Source organism: Notolabrus celidotus, chromosome 7, assembly GCF_009762535.1.
Source record: "Notolabrus celidotus isolate fNotCel1 chromosome 7, fNotCel1.pri, whole genome shotgun sequence".
Classification (NCBI taxonomy): domain Eukaryota; kingdom Metazoa; phylum Chordata; class Actinopteri; order Labriformes; family Labridae; genus Notolabrus; species Notolabrus celidotus.
Genome location: NC_048278.1, coordinates 36695506 through 36722875, shown reverse-complemented (window position 1 = coordinate 36722875; position 27370 = coordinate 36695506). Strand labels below are relative to the sequence as shown.

Genomic DNA, 27370 nt, shown 5'->3' with positions numbered 1-27370 from the left:
AAACCTGAGCTTTCGTCGTGTGCTGTGTGCGTCTTTGTGTGGGTTTCATTCACAAAAGAACCATCCGGCCCGCTGGAGAGGAATGTTAATAATGTCACCAGAGCGGCAGGATTGTACGAGTCTTTTCTTTTTATTGGGTTTTTTTTTCACAGAAATCGCCACTCATCACATCGTAGCACTTACTTCACATTAACACAAGGTCACATATAGGATCTCATCTCTACCAACGATCAGATCTGTGTTAAAGTAGATTTGTGTAACCATGGTGACTCTTCACTCACACTCACACACACATGTAGTTTTTCCCTTGCCAGGAATATTGAATCTAACAGCACACACTCGTCAGAAGGACGAAGAACTGAACAGATTTCTACGTCCACTTCGCACCCGGCATGTCCATCTCAAGTGTGGAGTTCGGTTTGTTCGGGGACCGCGTGAGAACAATGCCATTTGTTGTATCTGATGAGTCACTGACGCTTCAATGCAAGCAAACACAAGAACTATGAGAGGAATTGGGGATGTAATCCAGAGTGGCTGCAGAGAGGGGAAACCAAAAACAAGAGGGGTTTATGGGTACATGGGGATAGCCAGCAGTTAATGGCTGGAAAGCCCGATGGAATAAAATGAAGTGAGGGTGAACTGCAGTCTGGACCGACGCTCAGATTCAGCTCTTCTTGTACTCTCAGCTTGAAGAGAAGCATCACTGAGATTAAGTTTCAGGGCCAGGTGACTGAGCTTTTTTTGATTCTGCAAGGGCAACATCTTTAACTTGGCAACCCTATTTTACTTGCATCTACTAGGGCGCCGCTCGAGTGGCTGCTTGTTGCAGCAGCTCTCTCTTCGTTGTTCTTTTTTCTAATGACTCATTTGTTGGCCATGGACACCAAATTGTCTACGTTTGCAGTGGTGTTTTTACTATTTTTGTTCCTGTGTGTGTCCGGAGATCCTGCGTGTATCCATGCTAACATTGTTTACATACAAGATCAGCTGTTAGCAGCCGTAGCATGTCGATGCTAAAACGATGCTAGGCCCGATGTTCCCTGCGAGCTGAGGAGAAGGAGGCGAGGACGACGTGCTGGTACTGAGGTGCAAGCTAAGAAAAGACGACATGGACCTGTCCTTCCACCCACCGTTATGGGGAATGTAAGATCTATCTATGATAAGGTGGACGAGCTAACCCAGCACCAGAGTAGCATCATGCTAACAGAGCTAACACCTGACACGAACGCCACATTGGAAGGATTTCACCTGCTGTGGGCGGACAGGATACAGGAGAGGAAGACTGAACTAACTGGTGAAGAAGGCCAGCTCAGTCCTGGACCCTGTGGAGGTGGTCTGACAGGAGAATTATGACCAAGCTGTCGTCTCTGATGGACATTTCTTTCCTATATATATTCTTGTTAAATTCTTGTACTGTACACCTTGTTTGCTGCTGTAACTCCATGAATTTCCCCGTTGTTGGACGAATAGGAGTATCTTATCTTGTTACAGTATTCCCGCCAGACGGTGGCTATAGAGCGTCTTGAAGCTGTTTGCTAACCCCATTAAGTAACAGATGAAGAGGAATCCTTGCTGCTTTACGGCTAGGCTTGACTATTGTAACTCTTTGTATGTGGGTTTAGACATGTCGTCTATTCAGCGCCTGCAGCTTGTTCAAAATGCGGCAGCTCGCCTCCTGACTGGCAGGAAAAAGAGGGAGCACATCACACCTGTGCTGAGTGCTCTCCACTGGCTCCCAGTCCGTCACAGGATTGATTTTAAGATTGCGCTTTTGACGTACAAGGCCCCTAAACGGATTGGCACCATCCTACTTGGCTGATCTTCTCCATGTTCACAACCCAGCTCGAGCACTGAGGTCAAAAAACCAGCTGCTCCTGGATGTGCCTTAAAGTCGCCTTAAAACCCGGGGGGGACCGAGCCTTTGCAGCAGCGGCCCCCAAGCTCTGGAATGGCTTCCCACTCCAATTAAGATCGGCCCCCCACTGTTGAATGTTTTAAATCTTTGTTGAAGACACATCTCTTCTCTTTAGCCCTCTCCTCGTGAAGGGGACAGTAATATCCTGTTGTGTTGTTGTTTATTGTTGTCTTCATGTACTTTTTACCTTGTAAAGCACTTTGGCCAACACTGGTTGTTTTTAAATGTGCTATATAAATAAAGTTGACTTGATTTGCATTAAATAGTAAAAGAAGAAGAAGACAGTTGCAGCGATTTTCTGTTTCCTTTTTCTTTGGGGTCATTTTTGCCTTTATTGACAGGACGGCTGAAGAGAGACAGGAAATATGGGGAGTGGAGAGTGGGGGAGGACATGCAGCGAATGGTCGACCGGCCCTTGTCTTGAACTGGCGACCACTGCGACGAGAACTGTGGCCTCTGTACGTGGGGGCGCTTAGACCGCTAGGCCACCAGCGCCCCTCTCCGAATCTGAACTTCACACTACTTCACACGTACTTCCAGAGACTGAAACAATGCTGCACTGACAGTGCCCGCTACTAGCAGCACCTTGTCCTGCTGCTGGGTAGCAAGACTGCCAACTGGGCTGTTAATGGGACAGGCTGTAACTGGTATTAGGCACTCAAGCCTTGATGTCAGAATACCAAGAGGAGAAAAAATGAACAAAACATCCCAAATTCTTCCACCAAGGAGAGCTTTATATCATAGGATGAAATTTTGCGTATGGTAGTGCTATACTTGATGTGGATCCGTACTTGTGTAACCATGACTGAGGTGTTATATGATTGAGATGCGTGCCACCACCACCACAACTACCAAAGAGGGCTGGAGGAAAAGATACAACGTAATTTGGTCTTTCTAAAAAGTAGCTGTATATTGATTTCGATTCTTTTTGGCTGAAGCAAAGTGGTTTTAAGAGAGAGGGCGAAGGGAGGTAGAGTGTTGAGGCAGGAAGGTGGGAGGACGGGAAGGGAAGGGAAGGGGAGGGAGGGGGCTTTCAGGGTTGGAAAAGGAGTGGAAGGAAGAGGAGAGGTAGTTGTGGTAGTGGCTGGGGCTGTTTGAGCATCAGTAGGAGGCAGGTGGGTCAAACCAGTATCTTTTATAAAGATTTTAAAAATGAAGTTATGTAAGCCTGTTAGAGGAAGAGCATTACATACGCTGTTAGGTGGATGTGCAATAAACCAAAGAGGGGACTTCCTCTCCATCACTATCATGGCTGCTTTGAATCGCTCACCACTGTGCTGTATCTCTGCGCCCTGACTGAGCTACCTGATGCAGCTCAGAGTGGGTGATCAGATTCTCAGCACTGACAGCAGAGACCAGATTCAGCTGAAATAACCTCTTGACTTCTGGCAAACTCGCTTTTCCAGCCGAGTGAACCGGCGTCAAGCTGCTCCCAACTCACATGTGAGTGTACTGGTTGCTACAGGCTCTGTATTGCAGACAGTACAGTACAGATTTAACAGTTAGCCCATGAAATGCTAAAGATGTAAGACTTGAATCATGATGAGTTCATTAAATATCAACATCGGCCAGCCAGAGGCATCTTTCGCTCCCATGATGAGGGTTCTAATGATCACAGCTATTGAAAACGTCTGCAAATCATTATAGAAAGCAACACTTTCTTTAGAAAATCGTGCGCTATCCCCCTTTAAATTCTTCTGAGTAAGCCTTGAAGAAGTTATGGTTCGGGAAAGAATCCCCAGAAAAGGTTCTAGGAAGCATTACACAAGTAAAAGGATCTCTGTTCAACCTATAACAAGGAGTTCCTGGAGGAATCCTAAAAGGTTGGAATATTTTGAATGGAACTAAGAGTAAAGGGTTTCTGGATGGAGCAGAACACTACAGATGGGTTCTCTGTAGAACATTTTTTAGGAGGTCTTGGATGATTATTTTTAGGGAAACAGCAGAAGGTGGACGGGTTTTAGATTAAAGCTCTCCTTGTGGGGGGTTTCGTTGAACTCTTTGTAGAAAGACTTAAAGCTGCAAAGGTTCTAGGTGGAACTAAGACCTCTAAAAGGTGTTCTGGATGGCAATTTTTTGAGGATCCCTAAAAGACTGAAGAGTGTTGGATAGATACCCAAAATAGAGTTCTGGGTAGAACCAATAACCTTGATAAGGAAATGGTTTGCAGAACCTCTATTTGGGGATCTGGCTTGGATTCTTGTAGCAACCCTAGAAGAGCAAAAGGTTCTAGATAACCCCAACTGACAGTTCTAGGGGGAGTCATGGCAAAAATATTCTCTGTAAAACCTCTCCAATAGGGTTCTAGTTGGACAGTTTGTGAGGAACTCTAGTAGGTTAACTGATTCTGGTTCTTTCTGGGGTTCTAGAAAGAACCAAAACACTATAACAAGATTCTGTGTAGAAGCTTTTACAAGAGGTTCTGGGCGGAGATCTTACAAGCAACCCTAGAAGGTGGAAAGGCTTTCTACAGAACCCCCAGGGAGGATCATTAGAAGGACCATTACACCACAGAAGGGTTCTCTGTAGAACCTTTTATGGGGGGGTTACTGGTGCAGCTAAAGAAAAACCTGGAAGGTAGAAAGTTCTTGGTAGAAAAGGTTCTAGGTGGAAGCATTACACAAGTAAAGGATCTCCGTTCCACCTCTCACAAGGAGTTCCTGGAGGAATCCTAAAAGGTTGAAAGATTTTGAATGAAACTAAGAATAGAAGGTTCTGGATGGAGCAGAACACGACCGATGGGTTCTCTGTAGAACCTTTTTTAGGAGGTCCTGGATGATTGTTTCTAGGGAAACAGCAGAAGGTGGACAGGTTTTAGATTAAAGCTCTCCTTGGGGGCTACTGGTGGAGCTAAAAAAAAAACTGGAAGGTAGAGGGTTCTGGGTAGGACTTTCTGGAGTAAAACCTTTGCACATTAAAGGGTTCTATGTAGAACATTTCATAGGGGGACTCAAGGTGGAACCTTTTACACTTGGGTCTATGCATAATCTTTGTTTCTGTTGTAAAAGCACCCAGTGAAACCTTCACAGAGCGAAAAAAGGGCGAGCCACAGAGCCCTGCATGGCTCTAATGAGCACCTTTATCTGGAGGTATTAGAACCCATTGTTAAACAGCTTTTCTCTCTGCTGCTGCTGAAAAGATGAGAGGGGGTCGCTCTGTCTTAAAGAGCCCCTAACCCTGGAAGGATTCATTGGCTACAGTTTCAATGAAGGGATTTGGTGTAACTGGATCTTGAGAGACTGATTTTAAATAAATGAATCAGAGAGGGGAACATGTTTCTAGATTGTAGATACCAGTGAATCTATCAGCAGCTTCAGTCCAAATTCATGTCCCTACAGTACAATCTACAGTACATCTGTACACAAGCAGGCGAGAATGGGCAGGATTTCATCAAAAGGGGTCGAGTGGAGCTGGATTGAATTGGGCGATGAGATCACCATGGCAACGAGGACCTCCGCGGAGCAGAGTATGAGGAGAATGTGGGAGGGGAGTTTCATGCTGAAGTGGTCTAAAGTGGAAGGAATCGCTCTTCACTTCTTTTTTTTTTTTTTTACGGTTCTGGGAGATTCTCATGGCTGGGATCCAAACACTCACTGTAATGAACTCTTCACACACACACATTCACTCTACACACACACCATTACATCACAGAAAACAACAGTTATATAACAAGACCACATGGACGCTGAGGTTATTACAACGCACTCACATCAGTGCCCACAGGCCAAATAAATACAAATACTTAGAAAGTCATGTTCCCTGATGGCAGCAACACAAAACCAAATATGTAAACACATAATCAACTAAAATACCAAAAGAATTGCACATTTCAGCTGGGAACTAACACCTACTCCTAACAGATGATGTCATGGTATCAGTGGGAATTATTCCTATCAGTAACACACATAAAAAAATCACTCAAAGCTTTCCTCATTTCGAATAGTTCATCAAACCTCCCACGGACTAAATCACAACTTACAATCTGGCGTGTGACTTGGACACTTAACATGCCTTAATAAACTCTACATCTTTCATTTTCACTTCAATTTACATAACCAAGAATTTCCAAATGTTGCAAATAAAAAAAAAACTGACTGTGACACTTCACTTCTTGTCTCATCACTTCAGCAGATTGTGTTCGGTGGGAATGTTCAGGAGTTACGTTGAAATAAAGTCCAGCCGAGTCCTAAAGAAAAGAAAGAAGGAACAGATATGTGGAAATTATCCTCAAGAAGCGAGCTGGCAGATATTACAGTCATTCTCTGTGCTGGCACCTGAAGCAGCTAACAGTTATTGCAGGTGTATTTTTGTACCGTGATCCAAACAGGCTATAATGCCAAGAGGAGGGAGCGAGTCTGGCATTTTTATCCTGTTATTTCTGGAGCTGGAAGTGACTATATTTGGACGACTAGCTGGATGCTGGGCCTCTAACAGGTCACCGTGGTAGAGGTTTGCCAACACACAGGTAGCCGTTCCTGAAGCTCTGCTTTTCTACATTTTCTTTAAACTGGACCAACATTTACAAAACTAAAGTTATATTTTTGGGTGTTTTCGCTTTTGAGAGACGTGGGGAGCAGAGAGTGGATCGTATATGGGGCGCACTTAGGCCTCTAACATTTACAAAATTGACATAACGTTGCATTGACAACGATTTCAAACTCCCTGTTGAGTCTACAAACTCGTTTGAAATGTGTTTACTGTGGTAATAAGTCAACTGAGATGTAGGCTCATTTTCTTGCTCTTTCTCTGGGGTTGCCCCCTGCTGGCCATAAGCTAAACTGCAGGTTAGAGGAGAGCAGGTCTGAAGGAGGAGATTTTCATGAGTTGCTTTGGTTTAGTTTGTGTTTTTCTTGATTTGTATCTTCAGTCTAGTTTCCTCCCTGTGTGTACTCTGTTTTAATTTGGCCTTCCGTCTTCCACGTGGTTTTAGTGTTGAATTCCCTGTGTGTGAAGAGTGTCCTGTTTTATTTTGTGGTTGTTGCTCCTAGTGTCTGGTTTTGTCTTACTTCCTGAAGTCCAACCTCCAGCCGTGAGAATTGAAGCCAATGCTGAAGCGTTAAAAACTGCAGTTCACCGAGTGTCCACTAGAGGCTGGCTCCGGAAGTACTGGAAACCACATACACACTCATTCAAAGACGATATTTACAGCAGAAATAAACACGTTTACAGCCCGGTACAAAAAAGGAGTGTAGTCTAGATAGCTCCTTTCTGGATCGGCACACACTGAACGGGGGGTGATTTTTTTCATAACGCGGCAATTCCTAAGATATTAAGATTGAGTTTTCCAATGAGAGGCACAGCTGACTTGATTGACAGGCGGGAACACTGTAGCTCTTTATGTCACACTCGCTCAACAGCAGTCATGTTGAGTTCAACATTTCCAATATGGCTGCCGCTGCCGATTGGCCTCAAGACAGGGCTTCAGAAACAGATGGGTGACGTCACGGATACTACGTCCATTATTTATGCAGTCTATGATTGTTGCACGATACAATTGCACCAGGTCTGCCTTCTCCAACATGGCAGCAATATTATTATTGTTATTAGGAGGAACAGGTAAGTGGGAGCCTTGGTCACAGCCTTCATAGTCCATTTGGAGTAATGGTATATTACAATCAGCACAATTGATGCCACCCCTACAGCCATTGTCTACAGAACAAAGCAGTAAAGTGGACTCTTTGTCCAAGTGTTTTCTGCTCCATGCTGTTAAATGCTGCTCCCCTAAATCAGCTTTCAACATAAATACCATCCTAAAGCTCAATATTTCACGTCTTTTACTTCATTTTCAAAACAGAAAGGATACGTCTTCCATTAAAAAAACAGTGTATGGTCTTTGCTGTCTGATCTTAAAGGGGACATATCACGCTTTTTTCATCAACATATATTGGTCTAAGAGGTCCCCAAAACATGTCTTTAAAGTTTATGCTCAAAAAAACACTTTGAAATCAGATTTTGGTCTGCCTGAAAAGTCCTCTTCTTCATTCCTCATCAGAACACTCTGTTTTCCCTCTGACCACGCCCCCTCAGGAAGTGGATGTGCCTCGGCTCTCCAGCACGTTGATCTAATGTTTACATGTTGGCTGAATATACACGGCTGCTCAGAGATCGCGTTACTTCAACCCTCTGAATCTGATCCAGAATCTGATCCTGACGGAGAGGCGCCTGCAGCAGGACCTTTCTGAAGGATTGGTCATAGATTTAGTGTTTCTTGTTGTTTTATTTATCAGTATGTCGACGTGTGTCTTGGTACACAGCTACGAACATGTAGCTATGTGGCTATGCTAACTAGCGCTAGCACTTATCCATGATAAATAAAAATCATCCACTAGATCTTCAAATCTGCAGACGTGGGGAGTAAAACCGACCTTTGTGTTTATTAAGACAGCCTACAACTAGCATGCCTCCCTCCTAAGCTCCTTGTTAGCACACATGTGTGCAGGGAATGAAAAACGGAGGGGGGATTCAGTATTATTTTATACAGTCTATGGGCTGAACAAGCTCCGAGCTCTGACTCCGTGACAGACCGGATATTGTTGTTACGTAACAAAAACACGGAAGTCTGAAACGGCTCGTTTCACACACATTTACAGAAAGGTGGAGAAATCAGAACAGGGGCAGAATGGATTCTTTTCATTCTCGGGGGGTTTGTAGACAGGGACACATATTTCAGGTAAAGAACCATTAAAAAGTCAATTTTGCATGATATGTCACCTTTAACTTCAGATTTGTTTCTATGACTCTGGATTTCCACTACTTTTATCTTCTTTAACTATTGGTGCAACGGATCATCGTTGATCCGTGATCCGTACGGGTGCCTCTCCACGGTTCGGCACGGACGTGGTCCGCGGATCGGTTTATGAAAAAAGTTGCGCGTGTTCACGTGAGGAACGCATGTTCAATCCACACTCACTCGTGAAGCGCAGCGGTAGTCATGGCAAGTGAAGGAGCAGAGGAAATTGAAAAACCTCCTGCATCTCTTAAGTCACATGTATGGGAGCATTTTGGTTTCCCTGTGAAATACAGTGAATATTGAATGTGATTGAGCCACATCATGAAATTCCGTTGCGCACCCACTAGACCAGAGGCCGTCAATACACGACCCGCGGGCCACATCCGGCCGATTATTTGTGCCCCCGTACTGTTATTCCTTCACTCTGTGTTCTGGTCGGGTCACCACGTGTTTACCGGGACTTGTCTCCATGTCAACGACATGCAGACAGCCTGTTACTGGGTCACTTAGAGTCCAATGCTGCGAGTGCACTTTTTAACTTCCACTTTCGTTTTTGGAGCAGGTCGCATATTGGCACTTTGCCAGCTGTAGGACCCTAGAATGCACAAAAGCGGTGTGTTCAGTTTGCTCCTCAAAGAAAAGTGGACGGTGAAAATCAGCGATTAAAAGAAGAAAGCAGTGAAACTTTTGAAGTTCCTCTGCTCCTTCACTTGCCATGCCATGAAATGCATTTTTTTTTTTTGCTGATCCGAAAAATGATCCGATCCGTGACTCAAAACCGAGATCCGATCCGAACCGTGAGTTTTTTGATTCGTTGCACCCCTATCTTTAACCGTTCATAAGCTCTCGTTTTTTGGTGATAATTTACCTCTAACTCTGCAGAATCCAGAGAAAGCAGAATACTGCAAAGATCACTGCCAATGCAAGGGCTGAAAAAGCTTCAGGTCATAATTTAAAGGTGACATATCATGCAAAATTGACTTTTTAATGGTTCTCTACCTGAAATATGTGTCCCTGTCTACAAACCCCCCGAGAATGAAAAGAATCCATTCTGCCCCTGTTCTGATTTCTCCACCTTTCTGTAAATGTGTGCTGAAACCAGCCGTTTCAGACTTCCGTGTTTTTGTTACGTAACAACAATATCCGGTCTGTCACGGAGTCAGAGCTCGGAGCTTGTTCAGCCCATAGACTGTATAAAATAATACTGAATCCCCCCCTCCGTTTTTCATTACCTGCACAAATGTGTGCTAACAAGGAGCTTAGGAGGGAGGCATGCTAGTTGTAGGCTGTCTTAATAAACACAAAGGTCGGTTTGACTCCCCACGTCTGCAGATTTGAAGATCTAGTGGATGATTTTTATTTGTCATGGATAAGTGCTAGCGCTAGTTAGCATAGCCACATAGCTATATGTTCATAGCTGTAGCTGTAGCTGTGTACCAAGACACACGTCGACATACTGACAAATAAAACAACAAGAAACACTAAATCTGTGACCAATCCTTCATAAAAGGTCCCGCTGCCTTTCTGGTAGAGGTCGGTTTTACTCCCCACGTCTGCAGATTTGAAGATCTAGTGGATGATTTTTATTTATCATGGATAAGTGCTAGCGCTAGTTAGCATAGCCACATAGCTACATGTTCGTAGCTGTGTACCAAGACACACGTCTACATACTGATAAATAAAATAACAAGAAACACTAAATCTGTGACCAATCGTTCAGAAAGGTCCTGCTGCAGGCGCCTCTCCGTCAGGATCAGATTCTGGATCAGATTCAGAGGGTTGAAGTAACGTGATCTCTGAGCAGCCGTGTATATTCAGCCAACATGTAAACATTAGATCAACGTGCTGGAGAGCTGAGGGCACATCCACTTCCGGAGGGGGCGTGGTCAGAGAGAAAACAGAGTGTTCTGAGGAGGACTGAAGAAGAGGGTTTTTCAGGCAGACCAAAATCTGATTTCAAAGTGTTTTTTTTGAGCATAAACTTTAAAGACATGTTTTGGGGACCTCTTAGACCAATATATATTGATGAAAAAAGCGTGATATGTCACCTTTAATATTTTCTTAACCACGAGTAAGCCTTAAACACTGATTGTGGTCATCAAAGTAAATAAGGAACAGCTCCATAACTTAACATGCAGCGTTATTGGAAAACACGCCTCTGAAATTAAAAACAAAATGTACTTTCTGACATTTCCCCGGGCTAACCTTTGAGTGGATTCACACTCATGCCTGACTTCCACTTTCGGAGGAACAGCTTCTGCTATGCAACAAACAAACTGTAGGCAGGATGTGTTTCCACTGCGTTCTGAGATAAACAAATAAAATGGATTTTCATTTGCAAACATGCAAATTCAACGCACAGCCAGGACGATCGGAAAATACTGGCACAAATAATCCAGCAGAGAAGAAAGTAAACCAAATTAAAGTCAAGTTATTGTTCTTTGGGTGATTCTAGTTAAAAGAGGAGAGCTAATTGAAACAGCAGAAAGCATCGCTGTAGTAAGACATCATCTTTTAATGCACTCATACACACACACACACACACACACACACACACACACACAGACGGGGATATGTGCCAAATGGTCTGTACAGATACATAACGGAGAGTTTAATTGATGCTGCATAAAATATGAATCTCATTTCATCTTAATTCAAAGTGTAGGTTTTCTTTTGATTAATTACATTACGCCGTCTGCTGTGTATGAAATGCAGGCAAATGAGGTTTATCTTGTTAAGACTGAATACATTAGCATTAATCTATAATTAGCATGCATATCACAGACTTGTGAGAGCTATTACAAGAAAAAAGCAATATGAGGATTCATGTGTGAAGCGATACTTTATCATATTCCAATAAATACAGAGTTACCAGACCTTCCAGCTCCCTCATCACCTTCAGTCTGTATATCACACCCTCTCTACTTTTAAGAGTAGGCTTCAAACTTTCCTTTTTGATAAAGCTTATAGTTAGAGCTGGATCAGGCTTGGACCAGGTCTTAGTTATGCTGTTATAGGCTTAGACTGACACACTGGGATCCTGTCTTTCCCTCTCTCTCCTCTCTCTGCCTGTCTCTCACTTTAACTCTTCCTGTCCCGTTAAAGTTACTAACCATAGACCTTTCTGGAGTCCCTGAGCTCCCTTGTCTCGTCCTTTTTTTGGGTCTGTCATTCATCCTTTCTTTCTTTCTTTCTTTCTTTCCTTCCTTACTTTCTTTCTTTCTCCACTTCTCTCTTTTCTTTTTCCTTCCTTCCTTTCTTTCTTTCTTTTATTCCTTTTTCCTTTGATTCCTTTCTGCTGTCTTTCTTTCCTTCTTTTCTGTTCTTTTCTTTCTTTCCTTCTTTTCATTCTTTCTTTCCTTCTTTTCTGTTCTATCCTTTCTTTCTTCCATTTCTTTCTTTCTTTCTCTCTTTTTCTTTCCATGTTTCTTTATCCTTTATGTCTCCTTTTCATATCCCGTCCTTTCCTTCTGTCATTCCATCACCATTTATTCTCCTCTTTTTCTTTCTTCTGGTCTCCCTCTCTTTTCTCTTTTCTTAGACCTTTCTGGAGTCCCTGAGCTCCCTTGTCTCGTCCTTTTTTTGGGTCTGTCATTCATCCTTTCTTTCTTTCTTTCCTTCTTTTCTGTTCTTTCTTTTCTTTCTTTCTTTCTTTCTTTCCTTTTTCTTTTCATGCCTTTCTTTCTATCTTCACTTCTCTCTTTTCTTCTTCCTTCCTCCTTTCTCTCTTTCTTTCTTTCTTTCTTTTATTCCTTTTTCCGTTGATTCCTTTCTGCTGTCTTTCTTTTCTTCTTTTCTTTCTTTCTTTCTCTTCATCCTTTATGTCTCCTTTTCTCATCCCGTCCTTTCCTTCTTTCATTCTGTCACCCTTTATTCTTTCTTCTGGTCTCCCTCTCTTCTCTCTTTTCTTAGACCTTTCTGGAGTCCCTGAGCTCCCTTGTCTCGTAGGTTCCTCTGGATCTCTGCTGCTGTGGACGTGCCAGACTCCAGCTGCTACAACTACTACTATCCGTCTCCCCACTATCATCTCTCTCTCTCTCTCTTCATCTCCCTCTATCCCTCTCTCCAACACGGTCTCAGCAGATGTGTGTCTAACATGAGTCTGGTCCTGCTGGAGGTTTCTGCCTGTTAAAGGAAGTTTGTCCTTGCCACTGTAACTTGCTAAATGCTGCAAAGTGCTCTGCTCATGGTGGATTAAGATGAGATCAGACTGAGTCCTGTGTGTAAGATGGGACTGAATCTTATCCGGTCTTGATGTTGGGTCTTTGTTAATAATAGAACATAGAGTACGGTCTAGTCCTACATAAACACCAATTACGTTTAAATCAAGACAGAAATATGGGATTAAAACCCTGAGTTTACGATCTGATCAATAACCAATGATGATAAGTTGCAGCCCTCGTCTGCAGCAGCATGTTTGTGTTTCCTTAGAAGCGTCTCAAAAATCAATTTATACTGCAGCTTGTCTTAATCAATCTGCATCAACTTTATTAACTTTTATGAAAGCACATATTTCACCACAGTCCCCCATGATGTTGGGTCTTTGTTAATAACAGAACATAGAGTACGGTCTAGACCTGCTCTGTTTGGAAAGAGTCTGAGGAGAACATTTGTTGGGATTTGGCGCTTTATAAATAAAGATAAAGAAGAAACACAGGTATTTAAGTGTGCAAGGTCAAAAGACACATGTTAGACCATCAGCCATTCAAGTCCTCTTCAGACAAACTCACCTTGTTTACTCCCAGAAGTAGCGCAGATACCATATAGTCTCGTTCTTCAGCTGAGGGCCAAACAGGGGGTTGGTTTGGGCCAGGATAGCTATCAACCAACTGGGTTCAGAAAAAGAGAGAGAGAGGGAAAAACATAGGATCATCAACATCTTTTAAAATAATGCACAGCAGTTTGTGAAGCAGTTTGCAGTATCTGCTTTAATGGATGGGAGGGCAGTGTCTCTAAATCTTGTATTCTGCTTCTTTGGGTAAGGCAGGCTAGATGCAACAACGGCGTATTGCTGCCCTCCTCAGGTCAGTGAATCAAGTCCTTAGATCAATTCTTATATTCATTTGTAAACTCCTGTTCTGTGCAAGAACTCCAACAGTCTCTTAACTTTTGCCCAGTTGTCCAAGTTTAGCAACGTCCTCATGCTAGAAACTGCTTCTCCAGCCATTTGCAGGTCTCTGAACAGCGTTCTTCTTTCCCGAGCATATCTTTCGCACTGCAAGAGAACATGACGCACTGACTCCACATCCCCACAGTCACACTTTCCGTCAGGGTGCTTCCCTATCAGGGCCAGCCCACTCTTGATCCCACAATGCCCAAGCCTCAGTCTAGTTCAGGGGTGTCCAAACTTTTTTCAAAGAGGGCCACATATGATGTTGTCAGAATACCTCATGGCCAATGGCTCCTACTGAGACTTAGGAATCCCAAAAGTTGTATATGAAATATTTATTTAATAATCATTTTAAATTTTGTCTCAATAAATCAGTAACTAGGTAGTCCTCAGTTCTCCACAAGCCATGTACACATGAGCAAACGTTATCTTCTTCTGGAGGAAAATGTTTTTCATTAGGGTCGGGCAATGTGGGAAAAAGTATTGTATCATTATTTCCCTATGGCAGGATCACGATCTAGATTTCACCACTTCTTTTTTATGTGGTTTTTAAGACCTTTCTGACAAGCAGGCAACATTTTAAGAACAAAATAATTATTTTCCTGAGTTCTGAACATTTTTTGATGCACCAAATTTTGCCTTTTCTGTACAATGTCATAATTTTGATCTTGTCTTGTGTCCTCTTTTGCGTCTTCTGAACTTTTAGTGTTCATCAAGAACAATTATCAGATTTCACATCATGATAAAAACATGAATTTGAAAAGTTGTCAACTTTATGAGTTCTTGTGTTTCTTCTTTATTGCCATCTTGCAGAATTCCCAGAGCTTTGGCTTTAGACAGGTGGTCCATATGAAGCTTTTTGAGACTTTTCAGGATTGACTTTAGTTTAGTTTGTAGAAAGAATCTGTAATTAATTTCTTTGCTATAAATAACACAATTTAAGATGGAAGCTTGGGGCCATAAATAAATGGACCTGGGGCCGCAATTGGCCCCCGGGCCGTACTTTGGACACCCCTGGTCTAGTTATTACTACTGAATCTGCTTCTTTTGCACTTAACATAATATTCTTCCTTTCCCACTGTACTCTGAATTTCAAAATATGACCTCCCCTTTCTTTCATTTTCCCATGCATTTTGCCATGCATCTTTAACCCACTTATTTATAATTTCTCTATACTTCAGCAAGTCCATAAGGCAAACACATTCCAACGCTTTCCATCTTTGTAGCTCTCTTTGCCATATTATCTGCTCCCTCGTTTCCTTCTCTTCCCATGTGTGCTGGAACCCAAACAAATCCCACTTTACCCCCTGCTCTGTAAAGTCGACACAGAGTTTGATTTATTTCTGCTAAAAGGTCCGGCCTAGACTTGGACTTCTGCTCTTTAATTATTGCTAATACTGCTGCTGAATCAATGCATATCACTACCTGCCTCAATCTCTTGTCCTCCACCCACCAAAGTGCCCGTAGTACTGCCACCATTTCAGCATGTGATGAGGAATCCAATAAATCTTGTATTTGTTCGACTCTTCCTTTATATTTACCAGATTTTCTCTCAGGCAGATATTTGGACACCCATCAGCGGGCCCAGCTCAGGTGAATCTACAAAGGACCCTGAGCTCACCCCTACCATGCGCTCTTCAGGCAGACTTTATCCCTGTTGGTGGGATTTCTCCTGATAAATGTGTCTCTGTGCCCTCACCTGTTTGTCCTCCTCATAGAACAAACAAAGCTTTCTTAAACTCAATGAAGCCTTTGTGTTAAAACTGGCTCCCTGTTTACTAAAGCTTGGATCAGTTAAAATGGCGACGCCTGCTGTCGAACCCTTGGTACTGGCGTCTGAGTGGACGGCTTCAAACCTGAGAGGATGATGCAACAATCAGCAACAGTAAGAGGCATTATTCCCTCATTACTTTCTCATGTTTAGAGCGGCTAATTGTTAGAAATTTGATTTAAGCAAGTAGCCGGCAGCAGCTGAAATATTGCCTTGATGTGATTATGCCACTTGGTGCATACAAAGGCCCTTTGATGTGGTGTAATTTGAGGTATAATGCTGATGGATGGGTTGTTCAATAATGGATATACGTCCAATTTAAGATGCTTTGTGTTCAGTTGTGGAGGCTTGCAGATTAACTGCTAATGCTACAAACAAAGTGATGGATTGATACAATGAGGATCCCTGCAAACATCCCTTTATGGCTACTTCCATAATCTCTGCACTGAAAACAGACTGCATTAAAAACAGACATGACTCTGTAGTGGAAGTCACTGCATTAAAAACAGACCTGGCTCTGTAGTGGAAGTCACTGCATTAAAAACAGACCTGGCTCTGTAGTGGAAGTCACTGCATTAAAAATAGGCATGACTCTGTAGTGGAAGTCACTGCATTAAAAATAGGCATGACTCTGTAGTGGAAGTCACTGCATTAAAAACAGACATGACTCTGTAGTGGAAGTCACTGCATTAAAAACAGACATGACTCTGTAGTGGAAGTCACTGCATTAAAAACAGACATGACTCTGTAGTGGAAGTCACTGCATTAAAAATAGACATGACTCTGTAGTGGAAGTCACTGCATTAAAAATAGACATGACTCTGTAGTGGAAGTCACTGCATTATAAACAGACATGACTCTATAGTGGAGGTCACTGCATTATAAAAAGACATGACTCTGTAGTGGAAGTCACTGCATTAAACACAGACATGACTCTGTAGTGGAAGTCACTGCATTAAACACAGACATGACTCTGTAGTGGAAGTCACTGCATTAAAAACAGACATGACTCTGTAGTGGAAGTCACTGCATTATAAACAGACATGACTCTGTAGTGGAGGTCACTGCATTATAAACAGACATGACTCTGTAGTGGAAGTCACTGCATTAAAAACAGACATGACTCTGTAGTGGAAGTCACTGCATTAAAAACAGACATGACTCTGTAGTGGAAGTCACTGCATTAATAACAGGCATGACTGCAGTGGAAGTCACTGCATTAAACACAGACATGACTCTGTAGTGGAAGTCACTGCATTAAAAACAGACATGACTCTGTAGTGGAAGTCACTGCATTATAAACAGACATGACTCTGTAGTGGAGGTCACTGCATTATAAACAGACATGACTCTGTAGTGGAAGTCACTGCATTAAACACAGATATGACTCTGTAGTGGAAGTCACTGCATTAAAAACAGACATGACTCTGTAGTGGAAGTCACTGCATTAATAACAGACATGACTCTGCAGTGGAAGTCACTGCATTAAAAACAGACATGACTCTGTAGTGGAAGTCACTGCATTAAAAACAGACATGACTCTGTATTGGAAGTCACTGCATTAAAAACAGACATGACTCTGTAGTGGAAGTCACTGCATTAAAAACAGACATGACTGTAGTGGAAGTCACTGCATTAAAAACAGACATGTCTCTGTAGTGGAAGTCACTGCATTAAAAACAGACATGACTGTAGTGGAAGTCACTGCATTAAACACAGACATGACTCTGTAGTGGAAGTCACTGCATTAAAAACAGACATGACTCTGTAGTGGAAGTCACTGCATTATAAACAGACATGACTCTGTAGTGGAGGTCACTGCATTATAAACAGACATGACTCTGTAGTGGAAGTCACTGCATTAAACACAGACATGACTCTGTAGTGGAAGTCACTGCATTAAAAACAGACATGACTCTGTAGTGGAAGTCACTGCATTAATAACAGGCATGACTCTGCAGTGGAAGTCACTGCATTAAACACAGACATGACTCTGTAGTGGAAGTCACTGCATTAAAAACAGACATGACTCTGTAGTGGAAGTCACTGCATTATAAACAGACATGACTCTGTAGTGGAGGTCACTGCATTATAAACAGACATGACTCTGTAGTGGAAGTCACTGCATTAAACACAGACATGACTCTGTAGTGGAAGTCACTGCATTAAAAACAGACATGACTCTGTAGTGGAAGTCACTGCATTAATAACAGGCATGACTCTGCAGTGGAAGTCACTGCATTAAAAACAGACATGACTCTGTAGTGGAAGTCACTGCATTAAAAACAGACATGACTCTGTATTGGAAGTCACTGCATTAAAAACAGACATGACTCTGTAGTGGAAGTCACTGCATTAAAAACAGACATGACTGTAGTGGAAGTCACTGCATTAAAAACAGACATGTCTCTGTAGTGGAAGTCACTGCATTAAAAACAGACATGACTGTAGTGGAAGTCACTGCATTAAACACAGACATGACTCTGCAGTGGAAGTCACTGCATTAAATACAGACGTGACTCTGCAGTGGAAGTCACTGCATTAAAAACAGACATGACTGTAGTGGAAGTCACTGCATTAAAAACAGACATGTCTCTGTAGTGGAAGTCACTGCATTAAAAACAGACATGACTGTAGTGGAAGTCACTGCATTAAACACAGACATGACTCTAGTGGAAGTCACTGCATTAAAAACAGACGTGACTCTGTAGTGGAAGTCACTGCATTAAACACAGACATGACTCTGTAGTGGAAGTCACTGCATTAAAACAGACATGACTCTGTAGTGGAAGTCACTGCATTAAAAACAGACATGACTCTGTAGTGGAAGTCACTGCATTAATAACAGGCATGACTCTGCAGTGGAAGTCACTGCATTAAACACAGACATGACTCTGTAGTGGAAGTCACTGCATTAAAAACAGACATGACTCTATAGTGGAAGTCACTGCATTATAAACAGACATGACTCTGTAGTGGAGGTCACTGCATTATAAACAGACATGACTCTGTAGTGGAAGTCACTGCATTAAACACAGACATGACTCTGTAGTGGAAGTCACTGCATTAAAAACAGACATGACTCTGTAGTGGAAGTCACTGCATTAATAGCAGGGATGACTCTGCAGTGGAAGTCACTGCATTAAAAACAGACATGACTCTGTAGTGGAAGTCACTGCATTAAAAACAGACATGACTCTGTATTGGAAGTCACTGCATTAAAAACAGACATGACTCTGTAGTGGAAGTCACTGCATTAAAAACAGACATGACTGTAGTGGAAGTCACTGCATTAAAAACAGACATGTCTCTGTAGTGGAAGTCACTGCATTAAAAACAGACATGACTGTAGTGGAAGTCACTGCATTAAACACAGACATGACTCTGCAGTGGAAGTCACTGCATTAAAAACAGACGTGACTCTGCAGTGGAAGTCACTGCATTAAAAACAGACATGACTGTAGTGGAAGTCACTGCATTAAAAACAGACATGTCTCTGTAGTGGAAGTCACTGCATTAAAAACAGACATGACTGTAGTGGAAGTCACTGCATTAAACACAGACATGACTCTAGTGGAAGTCACTGCATTAAAAACAGACGTGACTCTGTAGTGGAAGTCACTGCATTAAACACAGACATGACTCTGTAGTGGAAGTCACTGCATTAAAAACAGACATGACTCTGTAGTGGAAGTCACTGCATTAAAAACAGACATGACTCTGTAGTGGAAGTCACTGCATTAAAAACAGACATGACTGTAGTGGAAGTCACTGCATTAAAAACAGACATGTCTCTGTAGTGGAAGTCACTGCATTAAAAACAGACATGACTGTAGTGGAAGTCACTGCATTAAACACAGACATGACTCTGCAGTGGAAGTCACTGCATTAAAAACAGACGTGACTCTGCAGTGGAAGTCACTGCATTAAAAACAGACGTGACTCTGCAGTGGAAGTCACTGCATTAAAACAGACATGACTGTAGTGGAAGTCACTGCATTAAAAACAGACGTGACTCTGCAGTGGAAGTCACTGCATTAAAAACAGACGTGACTCTGTAGTGGAAGTCACTGCATTAAAAACAGACATGACTCTGCAGTGGAAGTCACTGCATTAAAATCAGACATGACTCTGTAGTCGAAGTCACTGCATTAAAAACAGACAGGACTCTGTAGTGGAAGTCACTGCATTAAACACAGACATGACTCTGTAGTGGAAGTCACTGCATTAAAAATAGGCACGACTCTGTAGTGGAAGTCACTGCATTAAAAACAGACATGACTCTGTAGTGGAAGTCACTGCATTATAAACAGACATGACTCTGTAGTGGAAGTCACTGCATTATAAACACTATGCTCTGAACTGGTTTCTCTGTATCATATCATTGAACTACTCAGTAACAGGGTATGTTGTGTTGATGAATCATACTTTAAAGCCTCTTTCACATATGCGCTGCAGGAAATTTCCAGGAACAGGCTACTTTGGAAAATTTCTCGGCAGAGCTCCTGTAAATTTCCAGGAATTTTCAGCTCTGCCCCCCAAATTTTCCAAAGTAGCCTGTTCACATGTCCCACATGGCATTAAGTCTTCCCGGACTATCAGAGGGGGGATGAGTCACTAGAGGCTTTGAATGTCTTTGCTATTGGTGCTGCCTGCAAAGGTTTAGCCTAACAGAAGTGGCGGGTGGGGGGGGGAGAGATTTTGGAGGCACGCTGTCAAACATAAAGGTGTGACGTGTGAATACATCTTAGACAGCCTTCATTTTTCTACTAATCAGAGTTCTGCAGTAAAAAGTTTTCTTAAATATAACGCCCATAAATCAAAGATATATGTCTTTCTCATCCCTATTTTCACTGCAGCTCATCACTTTTAAATCAAAGAGGAAGCAGCACTGACTTCTCTCTGAGGGTTTAACTATTCCCTTCTTCGTGTTACGGCCATACTTAAGGCTGGAGCTCCCTCTAGTGGTGAAATGGAAGTCATGTCTGTAAAGCCCTCCTCCTCGTGGTACTCAGCTTCATCACCTTCATGCACAACCATGGTCTTAAAAACCACCATAGATGTAGATCTTTCTCTCAGGTTGTTTGAAACTGCATCAAACTCAAAGGATGTATCCTGTTCTGATCAGGTTTTGGAGACTGTCAGCCTCTTGGTTGCTGTTTTCTTTTCACAAACACAATCATTAAAAGGTGACACGCATCTTTTTGTGTTTGTCTTGTTGGTTGTTTCAGTAAAGCTGGAAGTTTCTGATTCTTGGCTGATAGTTTGGCTTAGTTTGAGCTTTTAAATCTGTCTGAATTTCTCTTTCTTTCACCACCGCTGGTCGGTCACAAAGGTTACAGAAAGAAGGATCATCAAACATGTGAACAGACATGAGTTTGAACTGTAGAAGAGGAGTGTACTTACAACAGATAGCAGCAGACCGCTGTGAGGATGAGGCTGGTGACGATCACCCTGTCAAAGAAAACAGACACAGAGTTTAATTCATTCAGCCCTGTCACAGTCACATTTACACATTTAGATAAAGAGCTTTCACTCAACAGTGAAACTACTTTTTTGATTCACTATCAACTGCTGCTGGTCTTTTTTTACCATCTACTGTTCAGTCTACAGGATGCTCTGGTGGAGGCATCATCAGAGCATCAAATCACCATTTCCCACTCCCTGAATGAACTTCTTAAATTGCTTTTTTGTCCAATTTACAGCCCAAAATCCAGAAAGTCTCCTTTTTTTATAACAGACAAGAGTCTATAGAATTGGATGAGCTGGAGACAGAAAATGTTTGATGTCTTTTGCTTGAAAAGAGTAAAATCAAAACAGTCAGTTGATGAACTGGCTGATTGTTATGTCTACATGTTGATAAAATATCAGTGGTGCAGTATGTCATCTCTCTGATTTGTGTGATACAGCTATCGTATCGCTGGTGTGTCACTACATCATGACTCCTCCTGGTGACATTAATGACTATCTACCTGCTTTTGTTTTCTTTAAAGGTGACATATCACACTTTTTTCATCAACATATATTGGTCTAAGACAGGGGTGTCCAAAGTACGGCCCGGGGGCCAATTGCGGCCCAATGTCCATTTAATTATGGCCCCAAGCTTCCATCTTATATTGGGTTATTATAGCAAAGAAATTAATCACCTTCTGAATCACCTGTACATTTGCAGTTTCTTTCAAGCACACAAACAAAACTAAAGTCAATCCAAAAACGTCTCAAAAAGCTTCATGGACTACTTTTATAAATTCAAAGCTCTGGATATTCTGCAGGAATATAATTAGGAGGAAACACAAGAACTCTTAAAGTTGACAGTTTTTTTCAAATTAATGTTTTTATCATGAAAATGTTCTTGATGAACAATAAAAGTTCAGAAGACACAAGACAAGATCAAAATTAGGAAATTGTGCAGAAAAGGCAAAATTTGGTGCAGAAAAAATTGTTCAGAATGTAGGACAAGTTTTAGAATCATTTAGTTCTTAAAATGTTGTCTGCTGGTCAGAAAAGTCTTAAAAACAACATGAAATAGAAGTGTGATGAAATCCAGATCCTGATCCTGCCATAGAAAAATAACAAGACAATATTTTTTCCCACATTGCCAGACCCGAATGAAAAATATTCTACAGAAGAAGATCAAGTTTGATCATGTTTAAGTGGCTTGTGGAGAACTGAGGACTTCCTAGTTACTGATTTATTGAGAAAAAAATGTAAAATAATTGTTATTGAATAGAGATTTCATATATAACTTTTATGCTTCCTAAGTCACCTAAGTCTCAGTAGGAGCCACTGGCCCTGAAGTATTCTGACAACATCAAATGTGGCCCTCTTTGAAAAAAGTTTGGACACCCCTGGTCTAAGAGGTCCCCAAAACATGTCTTTAAAGTTTATGCTCAAAAAAACACTTTGAAATCAGATTTTGGTCTGCCTGAAAATCCCTCTTCTTCAGTCCTCCTCAGAACACTCTGTTTTCCCTCTGACCACGCCCCCTCAGGAAGTGGATGTGCCCTCGGCTCTCCAGCACGTTGATCTAATGTTTACATGTTGGCTGAATATACACGGCTGCTCAGAGATCACGTTACTTCAACCCTCTGAATCTGATCCAGAATCTGATCCTGATGGAGAGGCGCCTGCAGCAGGACCTTTCTGAAGGATTGGTCACAGATTTAGTGTTTCTTGTTGTTTTATTTATCAGTATGTAGACGTGTGTCTTGGTACACAGCTACCAACATGTAGCTATGTGGCTATGCTAACTAGCGCTAGCACTTATCCATGACAAATAAAAATCATCCACTAGATCTTCAAATCTGCAGACGTGGGGAGTAAAACCGACCTCTACCAGAAAGGCAGCGGGACCTTTTCTGAAGGATTGGTCACAGATTTAGTGTTTCTTGTTGTTTTATTTATCAGTATGTCGACGTGTGTCTTGGTACACAGCTACAGCTACGAACATGTAGCTATGTGGCTATGCTAACTAGCGCTAGCACTTATCCATGATAAATAAAAATCATCCACTAGATCTTCAAATCTGCAGACGTGGGGAGTCAAACCGACCTTTGTGTTTATTAAGACAGCCTACAACTAGCATGCCTCCCTCCTAAGCTCCTTGTTAGCACACATGTGTGCAGGGAATGAAAAACGGAGGAGGGGTTGAGTTGTATTTTATACAGTCTATGGGCTGAACAAGCTCCGAGCTCTGACTTCCTGTTACAGACCGGATGTCGTTGTGACGTATGAAAAACACTGAAAACTGAAACGGCTCGTTTCAGCACACATTTACAGAAAGGTGGAGAAATCAGAACAGGGGCAGAATGGATTCTTTTCATTCTCGGGGGGTTTGTAGACAGGGACACATATTTCAGGTAGAGAACCATTAAAAAGTCCATTTTGCATGATATGTCACCTTTAAGCTTTTTTGGGACATGTACACCTTTGCTGACAGATGGCTCATTAGATTAGTGTGGGAAACTGGGAGGAGTGAAATTAAGCCCAAAAGACTCACTTCAATATAAAGCACTAAAAACCCAAGAGCTGAACCCTGAAAACTGTCCCCTTAGTCAGCTGGTGAGGAAGCTAATCAGCCAGACTCCAATCAGCACTGATCCAAAACACAACCAAATGAAACTCATCATGAAGCACTCCAAAGATCTGTATTTAGATCACTGGAGAAACCAAACAAAGACCCAAAGTAGAATGAATTGTTATTTGACCCTAAACCGTGATTATAAATGATCTGAATATCTGTACAGTGTCAGAGATACAAAACAAAGATGCATCCTGACCAAATACAGGCTGAGTGACCACCAGCTGGCTGTAGAGACAGGGAGACACAGGCAGACATGACTGCCCAGAGAGGAGCATCTACAGTGGGGCAAAAAAGTATTTAGTCAGCCACTGATTTTGCAAGTTCTCCTACTTCGAAAGATGAGAGAGCAAAAACAAGCAAGATTTCTGTCTCTCACAGACCTGTAACTTCTTCTTTAAGAAGCTCTTCTGTCCTCCACTCGTTACCTGTATTAATGGCTCCTGTTTGAACTGGTTATCTGTATAAAAGACACCTGTCCACAGCCTCAAACAGTCAGACTCCAAACTCAACCATGGCCAAGACCAAAGAGCTGTCCAAGGACACCAGGAAGAAAATTGTGGACCTGCACCAGGCTGGGAAGAGTGAATCTACAATAGGCAAGCAGGTTGGTGTGAATAAATCAACTGTGGGAGCAAAAAAAGACATACAAGACCATTGATAATCTCCCTCGATCTGGGGCCCCACGCAAGATCTCATCCCGTGGGGTCAAAATGATCATGAGAACGGTGAGCAAAAATCCCAGAACTACACGGAGGGACCTGATGAATGACCTGCAGAGAGCTGGGACCAAAGTAACAAAGGCTACTATCAGTAACACACTACGCCGAGAGGGACTCAAATCCTGCAGCGCCAGGCGTGTCCCCCTGCTTAAGCCAGTATACGTCCAGGCCCGTCTGAAGTTTTCCAGAGAGCATATGGAGGATCCAGAAGAGGATTGGGAGAATATCATGTGGTCAGATGAAACCAAAATAGAACTTTTTGGTAAAAACTCAACTTGTCGTGTTTGGAGGAAGAAGAATATTGAGTTGCATCCCAAGAACACCATACCTACTGTGAAGCATGGGGGTGGAAACCTCATGCTTTGGGGCTGTTTCTTCTGCAAAGGGGACAGGACGACTGATCCGTGTTAAGGGAAGAATGAACGGGGACATGTATCATGAGATTTTAATCTCCAAAACCTCCTTCCATCAGTGAGAGCATTGAAGATGGAACGTGGCTGGGTCTTCCAGCATGACAATGATCCCAAACACACCTCTCGGGCAACGAAGGAGTGGCTCCGTAAAAAGCATTTCAAGGTCCTGGAGTGGACTAGCCAGTCTCCAGATCTCAACCCCATAGAAAATTTGTGGAGGGAGTTGAAAGTGCATGTTGTCCAGCGACAGCCCCAAAACATCACTGCTCTAGAGGAAATCTGCATGGAGGAATGGGCCAAAATACCAGCTACAGTGTGTGCAAACCAGGAAACGTTTGACCTCTGTCATTGCCAACAAAGGTTATGTTACAAAGTTCTGAGTTGAACTTTTGTTATTGACCAAATACTTATTTTCCACCATCATTTACAAATAAATTCTTTAAAAATCCTACAATGTGATTTTCTGGATTTTTTTTTCTCATTTTGTCTCTCATAGTTGAAGTGTACCTCTGATGAAAATTACAGACCTCTCTCATCTGTTTTTTAAGTGGAAAAACTTGCGAAATCAGTGGCTGACTAAATACTTTTTTGCCCCACTGTATGTGTCTCTACAGGGGGACATAGAGACAGAGATGCACTTCCTCCTCCACTGCAGCGAGTTCTCTTCTCTAAGAGATTCCCCCTACAGGGACATTACTAAAATGGTACCAAACTTCCCAACATGAACCCCAGAAGAGAAACTGTCAGTTCTCCTGGGGGAAGGGTCAGCAGCTCCTCTGGCTGCTAAATATGTGTCTGCCTGTCACAGCCTGAGGGACGCACCATCCCATGGTGTTTGATTTTAGGTGAAGGTTTTATGAGCATACCGCATCAAGTGAGGACATTGAGATATGCTGCATGGGTGACACCATCGTTCATTAATGCGTATAAAATATGTAATATATATAATATGTAATGAATATAATATGTCTTTTTTACATTATTATGGAGGTTTTTTGTCAATTAAAGGCAAAAAGAGCAGCTGTCAGATGCCCTACAAACACTGTGAGGCGGTTGTACCACACTACAAGCAGGGGATTGTAAAAGAAACATAAAAGTACATTTTAAAGACCAGGTAAAAGTCATATTAACTATTCAATGTTTTATTATTTGAATATTCAAAATCTCGACTTTTCCCTTAAAGTTGCACATGCAAGTCAAAAAGTAAACAATAAATATATCTTTAACTTCTATTTACAAATTGCAAGACTTTATACATCATATATTGCACCACAGCAAGGAGTCATGGAGTAGAGATTTAGAATTTAAGGTATGATAGTTGTGTTGGAAAAGTTTGCATAACTATATATGGGCATATTGATATTTTGTTCCAGGACTTTAGAACAATGGTTCCCAAACTTTTCAGCCCACGACTCCCAAAATGTAGGTGCCAAAGACTCGTGACCCCCACTGTCCCTCAAAGTGGTTTAATGTGGCTTCATTTAGCTGGTCTGCAGAAAACTAGTCTACCTTTATGAGCATGTGTCTGTGTTTCCTGTGCTGTCATGCATTAACCTGCTGCTACTGATGCTTTTGATAATTAACTGTTCACTAACCCTAAACTTAGGAGTCATCTGGAAACAAAGAAAGGCAGAAAACTCATTACATTTTATATTTTCAAGGTTTTATTTCAAGGTAAGCTACCATTTGTGCTGATATTTCTTACTATAATGGGTAAAATGTACTATTCTGGAAGACATCTCACGACCCCCCATTTGTGTCTCGCGACCCCCAAAGGGGTCCTGACCCACACTTTGGGAACCCCTGATATATTGCACCACAGCAAGGAGTCATGAAGTAGAGATTTAGCATTTAAGGTATGATAGTTGTGTTGGACAAGTTTGCACGACTATATATGGACAAATTAATATTTTGTTCTAGTGCTTTAGAGCTATCAAAGCATATTGTGGGTTATTTTAATATTTATTGTGATGCTAAATCACACAGCTTTGCACCACAGTGAGGTTTCAGCATCAATCTTTCTGCAGACTCTTAATTATTTAATTTTCTTTTAACATTTAAACCAAAAATAACCAAAGTATCTTTAAATATTAGAGCCAAATGTGTGTTTTCATGCTATCTGTTGTTAATTTGACCCTTTAACCTTACTAGCATATTAGATGGATTCAGGGATGGATGGAGGGATGGATGGAGGGATGGGAGGGGATGGATGCAGGATGACGCGCAGGGCCTCCATCACATGAGCAGGTGCATTCATTCATTCAGACTCAATGCAGCTCGTTGTGATTCAAACATTAACTCTGAATAACAGGAATGATCTGATTTATGATATTAGAGTCAGAGAGGGGGAGAAATTTGAAATAAAGGCCGTAAATTGCAGCCAATTAACGGCCTCTCTGTGATCACCTACCCCCGGTTCGGTCCTTTGGGCACCAGGAACGGAGCCACGACCCCCACGAGCCCCCACAGCGTGGTGAAGCAGATCATGGGCAGGGCGAGAGAGTGGGACACCATGACTTCAATCACTGAGAACCTCTGAAAACCTCTGGAAACAGGATCTAATCTCGATTTGTCCTCTTGGATATTCAGAGCATCAATGGCTGCTGAGCCAGCCCGTCGCTTCCGCAAT

The 27370-nt window shown here is 42.1% G+C and overlaps 1 protein-coding gene across 1 annotated transcript; it reads right to left on the bottom strand.

The window, feature by feature from the left end:
• Positions 1-111: 111 nt before the first annotated feature.
• On the bottom strand, positions 112-27370 carry atpv0e2 (ATPase H+ transporting V0 subunit e2). Its single transcript, XM_034687977.1, has 4 exons — positions 27152-27370; positions 20933-20980; positions 13376-13474; positions 112-6101 (listed from the first exon to the last, which is right to left on the bottom strand). Exons 1-3 carry the CDS (start codon positions 27253-27255, stop codon positions 13381-13383), a joined length of 246 nt encoding a protein of 81 aa, XP_034543868.1. The 5' UTR covers positions 27256-27370; the 3' UTR covers positions 112-6101; positions 13376-13380.